At 38.5% G+C, this 13210-nt stretch overlaps 1 protein-coding gene and 1 pseudogene across 1 annotated transcript; one reads left to right on the top strand and one right to left on the bottom strand.

Moving 5' to 3' along the window:
* Window positions 1–1562: 1562 nt before the first annotated feature.
* Window positions 1563–2489, top strand: LOC111653624 (odorant receptor 131-2 pseudogene; annotated as a pseudogene).
* Window positions 2490–3494: 1005 nt separating this feature from the next.
* Window positions 3495–5990, bottom strand: LOC111653623 (diablo IAP-binding mitochondrial protein-like). Its single transcript, XM_023404248.2, has 6 exons — window positions 5636–5990; window positions 5232–5364; window positions 4995–5120; window positions 4563–4673; window positions 4302–4398; window positions 3495–4164 (listed from the first exon to the last, which is right to left on the bottom strand). Exons 1-6 carry the CDS (start codon window positions 5770–5772, stop codon window positions 3959–3961), a joined length of 810 nt encoding a protein of 269 aa, XP_023260016.1. The 5' UTR covers window positions 5773–5990; the 3' UTR covers window positions 3495–3958.
* Window positions 5991–13210: the final 7220 nt, after the last annotated feature.

The following is a 13210-nucleotide window of genomic DNA, read 5'->3' as shown; positions in this document are numbered from 1 at the left end:
GCAGAAATCCTCTAGCCGCACGGCTGGCACACACTGAACACTGACGAACAGCTTGCATTTTGCAGATTATTTAAATCTGCTGCACTAGAAGAAAGTATTGATATGATCTATGTAAAATGAGTTGGTGATTGCAGGTTTTCTATTTTCTGCAGTCCGAACTAATTTCTAACGACCTAATCAGCCCACTGTTGCCTTGTCTTTGTAAAATCAGAGAAAAAAGCTTGTTTGCTGCTGGAAATCTTTCAGTCTGCTTGATGACTGCAAACTGTGATGTCCGGTGGGTATTTGTAAGGCCTCAGCGCCATTTCATTACGTAAAAGCATTGATCTGTTGACTCTGCCTGCAAATGTGCGTATTTGGTGTTATCTGCAAAAGCCAACAGGGACAGAAATTACGTACAGGCCTCAGAACCTGATCTGTTTTGGTTGTTTGACCAACACTGTCTCTATTGCATGCAGTGTGCATGCATGAGAAAGAGGACCAGCTGGAGGTCACAACAGAAAGAACTTTTAGTCATTTGGATGATTTTTATCAGACTTGAATAACAATGTTCTTACATAACATAAAAAATATCTGCAATATTTTACAAATTAAAAAACAACTCATATTTAGAAAATAATGAATATGGAATGAATTACAATCCAAAATGATAAGGGTACAATAATGAATATAATTTGTATACACAAAATGCCACACTCACAAGGGCTGATGATGCAAACGCCATGTATGTAACACAGCTGAAGATCTGTCATATACTCTAACAACATAGATGTGGAGTATTTTATTACATTAAATGGGAAATGCCAAATTTTATGCATAGAGGTGTTTAAATTAGGTAAATTTTAGTTAATTTTGATTGTAAGGATTACAATATTATCAGATATTTTGGCTTTTGTTTGTAATTACAAACTTTTCAGACACAAGAATGAGAAAACTGAGCATCTGTAATACTCTAAACAGCTTTTGTCTGAATTAATATTTATCCAATTGTTTCGTCTGTAGAGCATTTGCATTTTTAAGAATCAGTACACTTTGTACTTTTTACAATAATGAGCATCTGTAATGCGAACAGCATAAGTGAATGACAGTAATAATAACTAAGATGACTCAGTGATGATCAACATAGTAATTAATCATCTATGAGAGAAACAGTAAACTTTGTACACTTACAACATTAAGTCTTTGGTAAAAACTATTTCTATGACTCCTTGAGGTCACTACACGGTCTCTGCAGCACCAACTTTAGATAGCTAATGAGGGTGACTAGCAGTGAGTGGTGATGACGACAGTGTAGTGAGCAGTGAGTTTTATTTTTAGATGTACTAGTCTTTAAGTCATCAGACACAGCCGTCTCTCAGAAGGCTGCACAGAGCTCAGCAGAAGAGATTCATCTTTGGAATAACATGGAGGGTTTGGTAAACTGCTGTATTCAGAGAGGCTTGACATTGGACTTTGATTTTTGTAACAAAAATCAAACATTCTGTTGACAGGTGCATTAGAGAATGACACTTGATTTCACTTTTGGCAGTGCCTCAAAAACTTTGTGTTTTCTTAGAAAATAAATGGCAGATAACAACTCACTGGATGGTGGTGAGACTCTGCGACGACAGATCAATGACCAGGTCATGATTGTGCAGATCCTGGTGATGATTTTTCTCTGCATCAACTTGTTGCTCATCGTCACCTTTTTTAAGAAAGAGTGCTTCTACGCAACAACACGTTACATCTTATTTGCTGTTACATTACTGTCAGATAGTTTGATGTTATTCATCTCTGATATCCTGCTAATCTTGAGCTATTTTCGCTTTACCATGCAAGTTTGGTTGTGTGTCATTATTTCTTTTATGGTGCTTCTGTATCTTACAGTCACACCAGTTACTCTGACAGCAATGACCCTGGAGCGCTACGTGGCTATTTGCATGCCCCTGCGCCATGGAGAGCTGTGCTCAACACGCAGAACTGTGCACTGTATTCTCATCGTTCATGGCATCAGCTCTGTGCCCTGCATCGTTATTCTCTCCACTTTCTTTGCATCAGCGTCTCTTAGTTTCTATAAACAATATCAGATATGTTCGGTGCAAATGTTTACTTTTTATGCATGGCAGGATTATATTACTTCAGCTGTGCAACAATTCTACTTCTTGGTCATGTGCATGATTATTGTTTTCTCCTATATTAAAATAATGAAAGTGGCCAAAGCTGCATCAGGAGAGGATAAAAAGTCATCAAAGAAAGGGCTCAGAACAGTGGTTCTTCATGGTTTCCAGCTGCTGCTTTGTCTCATCCAGCTGCTGTGCCCATTCATAGAGACTTCGGTACTTCAGATTAATTTCAGGTTATTTGTCAATGTCAGGTACTTTAACTACATAATGTTTAATCTTGCACCAAGATGTCTGAGTCCTCTAATTTATGGCCTCAGAGATGAAAATTTCTTTCAAGCACTGAAACACTATGCCTCTATTGGCTTGTTTAAAAGAAATATTATTTGACAAGTTAGAATAATAATTTTCTAACAGAAATTGCATTTAATTTATTGAAATTAAAATTTCATTAAAACATACTATAACTGAAATAGTAACTGTCTATGTTCGCAATTCACTTTCTAAATAGTTAAAGTGTAAATTTGGGATTTTGGATAAGACAACAGAGCCCAAGATGATGAATTGTGGTCTCAGAACAGTCTGTAGGGCCGATTATTAACACTGCATGGATCACTGGGTCACTAGTGATTCATGGGACAGAAACCCATTATTTCTTAAGGGGGCTTTTATTGCTGTGCTAACATGCTGCAGTAAGCATATTGTATCATTTCTAGTTGCTGACATTTACATACTAGATTAGACTAGATACATATGAGATTTGCTAGTTTCTTTATCTAAACAGTTACCAATCTCTTCTCTCTCCCCCCACATTCTCCTGCTCTCTCTTGCTCGGTGTGTGTCTTGCTGAGTGTATTGGATGCACTACTCTGCTTCCCTGCAGCCGGGAAACCAGGACAGCTGGGTGACTGCCTGTGACAAGAAGTGTAGCCCCATGCCCATACACAATCCAGCCATATGGTGACTTATATGGCCATATAAGTCTCTAAATATAGTGACAAATGCACTAAGTTGGCAACACTCCCCTTAATAGAACCAAATCACTTCTAAGAGCAATGGCCAATGGGAAGACTTCCCCTCTGTTGCGGTCCAGTCAAAATCCGGACACAGGTCAATGATACGGCCAGGGACTTAACACTCACGTCTTGTCATAAGTTGTGCTTTATGTAAAATTGAATATCTATCTGTATCTTTAAATCAAGTTTTGTTGCTTTTACAGAAGTTATTATTTTTTAGGCAACATTTCAAAGGCAGATAAGATTTGGCTTTAAGCACTTCTTGTTGTGAATTGACCATGATCTGTCCTACCACTAAGTCATATCATGGTAAATTAGGATATATGATATGGATAAAATAGGATTCTATGAAATGGCAACAAACAAGGACCCATCAACATTTATATTACATTAAATAGACATGGATTCACTTTATTTTAACTGATATGTGAACAGTGAAAAAACAATGATACAAACAATACTTTTATAAAAAAAAACATACAATAAACAACATTTTGTTCCAATGTTAGATAAACCCAACTGCCACACAATAGATACTGAAGATTTGATAATCGTTTTCCAAAAGCTCTAAAATCAGCTCACATTCACTAATGAAACATATGGTCTAAAACTTATGATTCATGAAATAGTAAAAAATGACTTGTTAGCAATTTATTTTTTTCCCTTTTCAATATGTCACTTTCTTGGTCTAAATGCAAATGTGAACATCTTTAAGGCTCAAAATGAAAGAGCAACAAAATAGGGAAATAACACGTAGACAGCTCAAGTTGAATCTGTATCAATATAAACTGAACAGCACTGTGGCATTATTTTTTTCTTTTGTCCAACATCTGTCTATTTCTCTTAGTCCTCTCGTAGATAAGCTTCGTGCACCTCATGCTCCTCACTATCCTCTAAAGAGGCGGCATATTCAGCCATCCTTTGAATCTCTTCTACTTTAGTCTCTGCCAGCTTCTTTTCTGCGTCCACTGACATTTTCTGTGCCTCCTCCACCTGCAACTGGGCCACTTGTATGTTTGTCCTCACCGTGATGGAGGCATGTTCAGCTCCTGGGAACACACAGATACAAACACAATTAGATAAATATTTAAGATATAAACATGATTTTAATCCTTTCATCATTCCATCATTAGAAATACAGCAGTAGCATTATATCAAAGCATATGAAGGCACACATTTTACTCACCTGAAGTGTACGCTGCCTCAGCCACCAGTTTACACAAGTTGACAGCACTGATCCAGGATGACTCAAAACGTTTGCACTCATTTAGTCTGTCCCCAACCTGTCAGGTGAAAAGAGATGAGACAAACTCTATATCACAAATATATCTTTTTAGTTGTTTATGCAAAGTGTAATAATTCTGGTAGGAAAAACTGACTGCTTTAAGTTCGGTTTAGTTTTGTTTTCAAAGACTTTTCTCCAAAGGGGACAACAGCAGAAACTAACCTCTGCACGCTGGCCTTTGATCGCCTGCTGGAGCAAATCCTCCTCTGCTGGGGTCAGTTTTCCCACTGAGGCCAAATAGCGTTTTTGGAGAGCAATGCGTGTGTGCACAGCCTGTTAGCACACAGAGGCAGGACAGACAGTCAGGAAAAATACAGAGCAACTTAAAATGATAAACATAGAGAAAAAGTACTGTATCTGTGAGAATGTCAATGAAACATGGTTGATGACACATGATCAGAGAAGTGTCTAATCAAATTACAGCACTGAGCAGATTTTGTTTTTTACTCCTATGACTTCAACCCAAAGTCTGGATTTGTAAATTTCTAAACTTACTGTGAAAATATTTTTTGCCAATGATGGATGAAAATCTCAGATTGAGGTTGGCATCATCATAAGATATGGAAAAATGTTTCACAAAAGATGAAAACCTACCTTTGAATAATCCGTAAGGGCATCTATGAGAGCCAAGGTGGTCTGGGAGAGGAAAGTACTTGAACTGTCTGTAACCACTGAGGCTGCTCTTCTGATCAGGGAGTCATGGGAGAGGTTTTCCACTTGCTACAAACAGAGTAAAAGGGGGTAAATTCAGCATTTTAATATCTTCCTTCAGTTTGTGCATGTACAAAATATGAATTATATTACAGCGTCTCTGATAGGAGATTAACCCACCTGTGTAAAAGGGACAGCACAAAGCCCACGGGCAACACTTAAAGGTGCTATGCTCATGTGTGCAGTGTTTGTCCATTCCCCTGAATTCTGGACTCCAGCTTTCCTGCTGCTGAATACGACACCCTCAGAACTGCTGTAGACACATTAGGAAAGGATATATGCGGGTTAATACAGTCATGACCATTGTTATTTCACCTTAAAGTTTTGTAGTGCTGTGAGTTATAAACCTAAGGTTTGAATTTGCCTGCCAATCTTTCAGGTGATGTTTAAGAAATGAAACTTGAAAAAGAGCTTATTCAAACACAAGGAGAAAAAGTTGCTGAAACTTAAACTCTGATAGGCAGCAAAGATCTAGACTGTGCTCCAACTGCATACTACGACATTGCCCATTATTCATAACCAACCTTAGCACACGGATGCAGGCTGCTCCTCTCCTCAGGACACTCTTGCTGGTCCGCAGCAGTGAAATGTCTGTCTGATTTTGCAGAAATCCTCTAGCCGCACGGCTGGCACACACTGAACACTGACGAACAGCTTGCATTTTGCAGATTATTTAGATCTGCTGCACTAGAAGAAAGTATTGATATGATCTATGTAAAATGAGTTGGTGATTGCAGGTTTTCTATTTTCTGCAGTCCGAACTAATTTCTAACGACCTAATCAGCCCACTGTTGCCTTGTCTTTGTAAAATCAGAGAAAAAAGCTTGTTTGCTGCTGGAAATCTTTTAGTCTGCTTGACGACTGCAAACTGTGATGTCCGGTGGGTATTTGTAAGGCCTCAGCGCCATTTCATTGCGTAAAAGCATTGATCTGTTGACTCTGCCTGCAAATGTGCGTATATGGTGTTATCTGCAAAAGCCAACAGGGACAGAAATTATGTACAGGCCTCAGAACCTGATCTGTTTTGGTTGTTTGACCAATACTCTCTCTCTCTATCACGCTCTCTCTTTTTCTGACTCTCTTTCTGTCTCTCTATTGTTTGTGTGTGAGTATGTGTGCATGAGAAAGAGGCCCAGCTGGAGGTCCAGTAATTTAAACCATTTGTATCAGAAATGTTCTTTCTTTTTTTTTTCTTTCCTTCTTTCTTTTGACTTTAAGGCATATTTTAGAAATTACATTTTACAAGTTATAATATTTAACTTTATAATGTCTAAAACCAACCAGACCTACTGTATGTTATTTATGTACATAGATTATACCAAAACTTTGAATCATGGTAACGGTCCATTTCATTCGGTCGCCTGTCATTATAGCGTCACATCTCTTTTGCGCATGTGTTAGCGCTATCTCATGACTATTGAGCATAACATTTAAAAAAGAAAAACATAGAAATAGGATGATTCAAGTGTAAGTGCACATACACACAGACACCCAACATCACCCAAACAGATGCATAAACATACACATGTTTACACACTGTCTGACGAAGCATTTCCCCAACTAAAATGCATAATATTTTCTAAATAGCGTGGCATGCATTAAGTAGAAATTTTGAGGAACGCTGATCGACAATATTGAGGAGGAACTACTCAGCGTGTCTTACAAAGAATCAGTGCTCCTAAACCATACACTTTCAACTTGGTGTGAACTTCCTTTTAGAATACTGGTGTAATAAACATCAACTGTGAAATATGTAAATAAAATCAACTAGATTATTGGAGTTCTATGGGCTGAACAAAGGGGTGATGCACTGGGCATATTTAAAAGAAAAGGATATACAAAAATATAATTTATCAATTTATAACTCGCAACAACAAATCAACAAATTGTATCTTGACCCCGTCAGGTGTGATGTCTCGTCATCTTGGTTCGCAACAGAAAAACTATTTCTCTTGGAATTTAAAAAAAAAATGTGACATCATCATGGATAAACCTCCCGAAACTCAGGCTGAGGAAGAATTATCATGGCCATACTTGAGCAGTTATTGTTTACCAAACCAAAGCTAACATTCCAGCACTTTCCCATGAATAGTGGGTATTTAATTTTTTTGGTTTACATAAAACCTGTGAAAAAGTAGGCACTTTTTGCAATAAACTGGCATGTGACTTTTTTGTATCATATTTTGTTATAATTTCCTATCAAATTTACATTGTCAATTTCATAATTTTTTTACAAAGTAGTTTCAACTACTCTTTCTACATAGTTTTAGTTCACTAAACTGGATTTCTCCCTTGGTTATCTTTTCTGTAGTTCAACTTCTTCCAGTGGGAAGTAATTGCTTGCAAAATTCAGCTTTCAAAGTAGTTTCCCCAAAACTGGTCATTGATGAAGTCTAAGGAGTGTTTGTTGGCCCTTGGACCCTATTGTACACCAAAGAACAAAAGACTCATGGATTGTGTATGCAGCGTTCAGCTTCTTTAATATGCATTGAATTGGAGGAAATCTTTTTACTTTTGTCTGCTTGCATATCAATGCAACATGTCAGTCTGACGAGTGTCAATATTCCGAAGAACACTCGGAGTAATTTCAGCTTGTTTAGGACTCCTGCTACATTAGCCATTGGGCTAGGTTGCGAGTCACACAATGGATTTGGCAAAGTTGTTTTAGTACCAAGCTTGCATGGCCAAGTGAAAATATCACACTGCTGGTTGCAGGAGTTTTTGACATATCAACACTGAGGTTCTACTCAGAAAAATAGCACAGTACAGTTGCTTGGAACCTTCTCGTTAAGCTGCTATATTGGTCTTGTCCATGTGACCTCCCCAACTTTTATCATTTTGTAACAAAAATCAAATTTTCTATTGACAGGTGCATTAGAGTATGACACTTGATTTGACTTTTGGCAGTGACTTAAAAACTTTTGTTTGCTTAGAAAATAAATGGCAGATAACAACTCACTGGTTGGTGGTGAGTCTCCTGGACGACAGATCAATGACCAGGTCATTATCGTGCAGATCCTGGTGATGATTTTTATCTGCATCAACTTGTTGATCATTATAACCTTTTTTTTTCAACCTTTCACATCTGTTTTGCCATTATCTTACTCTCTGACAGCACGGACTGATTCACAGTGCAAGTTGGGATGTGTATCATTATCTGTTTCATGTTCTGTATGTTACAATCACACCATTTTCCCTGACAGCAATGACCCTGGAGCACTATGTGGCCATTTGCATACCCCTGCACCATGGAGAGCTGCCAAGTGGCAACCTCTCCAACGCAGAAATGCTAAAAACTGCAGTTCTTTGACTGGCTGCTTGACGCTGGCTCCAAAAGTGAGTCAGTCCCCATAGACTCTCATAATAAAATGTCCAAACTGACAGTAGAAATAAACATGTTTACTGCCTGGTACAATAAATGCTTTTGGTCTCTCTAGCTAATTTCCCCCTTCATGACAACTGTACGGGGGTGAATTTTATATAACTCAGCCATTTAAATTTTATTAAGATTCAAAGTTATGCATAATTGAGGGCTTATCGCTTTGAGTGTCAGGTGGGCGAACGTATGCTTGCCACAAACGGCATGTAAGTCTCGGCTCAACACATGCTCCTCAGAATCCTTTGGGTGACATCACAGAGGTTACATCCATGGATCACATTACGTCAGCTATAAGTCAGTTTTACTTCATGATCATGTGTATCATGATTGTGTTTACTTATGTTAGATTAATGAAAGCTGCATCAGGAGATGATAAAAAGTCAACAAGGAAAGGGCTCAGAACATTAATTCTTCAAGCTTTCCAGCTGTTGCTCTGTCTCATCCAGCTGTGGTGCCCATTCATAGAAGGAGCTGTTTTTCAGATTGATTTCATGTTGTTTGTTCAGGCCAGGCACTTTAACTAACTTTAAATATCTCTGGTCACATTGGTTTCATTGGTTACATTACATAGGTATGGTGAATATGGGCGTACAAGATGATGAGACATTTAACACACAGCACTGAAGTTGTGCTAAATTCCTTTATGTCTTTGTCTTTGTCTGTGTGATTGCATCCTCTACTATACCCGTGTTCTCATTTTTTTGTTATTCATTTCACTGAAAATAGCTTAGATTTCTCTCTGTCATTTAATATTTCACTAAAACTCTTGTTGCCAAAAGTTTGGAAATCGCATTGATTCTGTCTGATAGCCTTCAAAAAAGTTACTTGCTGAGGTGGCATCCGCTGGGGTTCAGAAGCAGAAAGTTTGTTTTGGACACAGATTTTGGTCCAATCCCCTACAGTCCTGATTACTGACGCAAAACTTGCGTAAAGGGCTGGCGAGCCCCTGTGAGGTGCTCCCACTAGAGTGAACTTGTTTGCCAAACAAATGACAACTTGAGGTTGCACAATTAGACTCAGGAGCTTAATGTTAATGATCAGCTAGTCTGTTAATTGCTAAACTGGGGATATGGGACTTGTTCTCTAATCATGCTCTGCCGAAGTCACACAGTACATCCTCGTTGAGCTCTGAAATACATTTTTAATATATTTAACAGCTTTATTAAAAAAATATGTAAACAAAAGAATCTTTACAACGACTGTCAACAAGACAGTCCCTCTCCCTCCCTCTCCCTCAGGTAACATATGTTCAACCACACAACCAAACGTCCTTTAACCCTGACTTAAATCATTATATTGCCATGCACGTGGCCGTAACCCAAGTTGTTTATGTGTCTGAGGTTTAACTTAACCTTAGCCAACATCACTGACTCCATATGTATGAACAGCCTCAATAATTTGAGCGAGTCCATTCTACAGCTTTTACAGCCTTCTCAACATATTAGACGCCGACACACACACAGAGAAAAGGGGTGTAGTTTTTGTACCTAAAGGTACATTTTTCTGAAAAGGTTCTGAAACGGTCCGTAGGGTGATAACTCTGGACCTTGGTTTAATTTTAAAGGCACTAAACTGATTGCCACTTTGGATCCCACATCCCACACCTGCCTCACAGAATAATGTTCTCTCAAAAACTTTGCACATCTAGTGCAAAGTTTCTCCTGCTTTTAATTTTAAAGGTATAAAATCATTGCTGACAGTAAAGGGTACATGTTTGTACTTTTTTATAAGATTAAGGTACAGGCAGATGATGCTGCAAATCAGTGATTTACATTTAGGGGCATGTTTTTGCCTCATAAAGGTGCAAAATGGCATGTCGCTCCAACTGTACCTCATAGGGCTGGGTATTCTGATTTCCTGAATCGATTCAAATCGGATTCACAAGGTCCCAATTTGATTTGATTCAATTCGATTCCCGATTCAATTCAATTCGATTTGATTCGATATTGATTCAGTTAGAGAAATTTAAGGTACAACATCAGTTTTTCTTGGATATGAATAAGATTCTCAGATAACTAATGCTGTAAATTGTTCCTCTAACCTGGTGCATTGTCCTTCATCCTTTCGTCCAATTGAACGTTTGTACAAAATTTGAAAAAATTCCCTCAAGGCGTTACTGAAATAAAGAATGGGACGGGCAGACAGTTGGATGACCTGAAAATGGCTTGCGCCACAGCTGTCGCTGGCGTGCAGGCGTGATAATAAAATGTACTTTAACGGAGTATGTACCACATATCAAGGCTGAATCCTTACTGCAGCGGCGTGGGTTTGAATCTAGCCTGGGCCCTTTGCTGCATTCAACCCCCCTTTCTCCCCGCCTTTCCTGTTTCCTGTTACTGGAAACAAAACTGAAATTCAGAAAAAGTTTTAATAACCTTGGGTAGAACAGCCACACATTGTACTATAGCCCAATACCTCATCATTGCAGCAGCCATGTTTGTTCAGCAGAGTTGCAGCTCATACATACCTTTCTCAAATGCACAGCTGTGGTTTCTATTGTCATTTGAGGAGGAAATACTGTAACATACTAAAGTCATGTAATAATATAGATGCAGGTGGATCAAATATGGCTTATCTTTTATGTGAGTAATTTTTATTTTATTTCTTTTGAATAATAATAAGGTTCGTGGGTTATAATATGTGTGGTTGTTCTCAGGTTCCCAGTATTTACTACAATACTTATCGTATAGTTTATTTCCCCTTTCCTTTAAATTGTCCACTTGTTCCCTACAGTCTTGATTTCTTCCACTGTCCACCAGTAAGAACCAGTAAGTATTTTATCATACAATGAACTTCCACTGTAAATCGTGGGCAGTTTTATAAAGTGTTACCAGACATTTTTGTGGTCAATTTAAAGAACTTCCAGTCGCATAACGTCTCCGAACAGTGCAGAGCTGAGATGCTTTGGCCTCCTATTCTGGCAGGGCTCAGTACTTCTGCTGACTCGTCAGGGTTAGGACAGTTTCCCTGGGTAAACAATAATTGACTGTCAATGTCCTCACTGCTGTGTATTACCAACAGGTTACTGCACTCTCTGAAAACTCTTCCCCTCCTCTTTGCTCACTCCACAATATCTTTGACAAACATCAAATTATGAGCCATGTTTTCCTCTTTTTGTGTTGTTTTGCGCCACCAGAGACCTTTGGAAAATATCTTTGTGACACCGATGCTTTCATGAGTGTTAAGGTTGAACTATAGTTCAGCAGTAGTGATACCTGTTACAAATATAATCTCTGCAACACAGACAGTTCTGTAATAAGGCCCAGGAGCTATTTTGCTCATCCTGCAGTGCTATACTTATCTCGAAAGAGATCTATCTTCATTAACAGTGACATTTACAGCTCATAAGCTGTCACCTCCACTGACTTCTACAATCTAAAGGAAAAAGCACTGAAGGACACTGGCAAACACTTTGGTCAACAGTTCACAAACTGCATTAGACAAGACACAGCTGGAACCACTGACCCAGCTCGCTTTAAAAGTGTCCACTCAGCAGAATTATCTCATCACAGTGCCAACAATCAATATGAGAGCTCCCCCTTCCAGCTGGAAAAGGTTCAGCTGAGTCAATGCACTCGGGGGGGAAAAAAAAGATTGAAAGGAAATTTTGCTGTCCTCATGCATTAGTATTACATATGAGGTTATCAATATGTAGGCACATTTGCCTTTAGATTTTCACTCAACTTCTCAACTTGGCTTTTTATTATATGGGATGGAAAAAATAATGTACACACACACACACACATGTATCTCACACACACACACACACATGCGTATAAATATATTTATACTTACACAACACAATTTGCCTATCACCAAACCAAAGTTGCTATTGGTTTGGTGAGACCAAACTTGAGCTAAAGGGGGAGTGACTATTGAGCTTACTTTCATCAAGAGGACAGAAACATGTCTTCAGTGGTTCACTGATGAAAGTGTAAGTAGTTGACTGTTTGCTAACATTTTAGCATGAACTGTTCCCCTGAGTGGATGATGCTAGTAATGTACCAATATTTTGTACTAAAACAAAACATTTAGTTCTTGGTACAAAGTACGATACAGTACAGTACAATCACAGTCACAGTCAAATTGAATGAATTCACTCTGTCCTGCACCAGTATCAAACATGGAAGTGCTCATACATTGAACACTTTCTGATAATGGTTAATGGATTATGTAGTAATGCTTTAGAGATCAGTTATAAGTCATTATAAGAACAACTTTTAGGTTGTGGAAAATCCTCCTCCAGTATGATATTAACATTAATAAATCAATCAATTACAACTTATATACTCTTTATAAATAGTGGCTTTTCAGAAAGTGACACCATGATATTGTATTATTTGTGTCATGGTTTGCTATGGCAGACACTTTTTGTTCGTTTTGTTTGGACATTTTGAACTTCCTGTTTTATTTTGTAATTTTTGTAATTGGTTTCAATGTAACCCGTGGTAACCTGTTTTTTGAAGTTTTTTTTGTTAATTAAACATTCTGCACCCCATCCCCCTGTGTTGGCTGCATTTGGGTCCTACTTACCACTAACCCGTGACAGAACGAACCAACCAAGATATGGACCCAGCGGCCTACGCCAGCTTCATGGCTTTTTTGGGGGTGTGTAGATCCTCCCAGCCACCACCCCTGTCGGTCAGCAGGCCTCTTTGCACGCTGGCTGACCCGTTCTCGGACTCTGACCTGGAGGACCCTGACGAGTCCCCTTACAGGG

The sequence above is a fragment of the Seriola lalandi genome, unplaced genomic scaffold, assembly GCF_002814215.2.
Source record: "Seriola lalandi dorsalis isolate HSWRI2012SDOR001 ecotype SW California unplaced genomic scaffold, Sedor1 jcf7180002054237, whole genome shotgun sequence".
Taxonomy (NCBI): Eukaryota; Metazoa; Chordata; class Actinopteri; order Carangiformes; family Carangidae; genus Seriola; species Seriola lalandi.
Note: the sequence above shows the minus strand (reverse complement) of the source record. Positions and strands in the feature narration are given on the sequence as shown.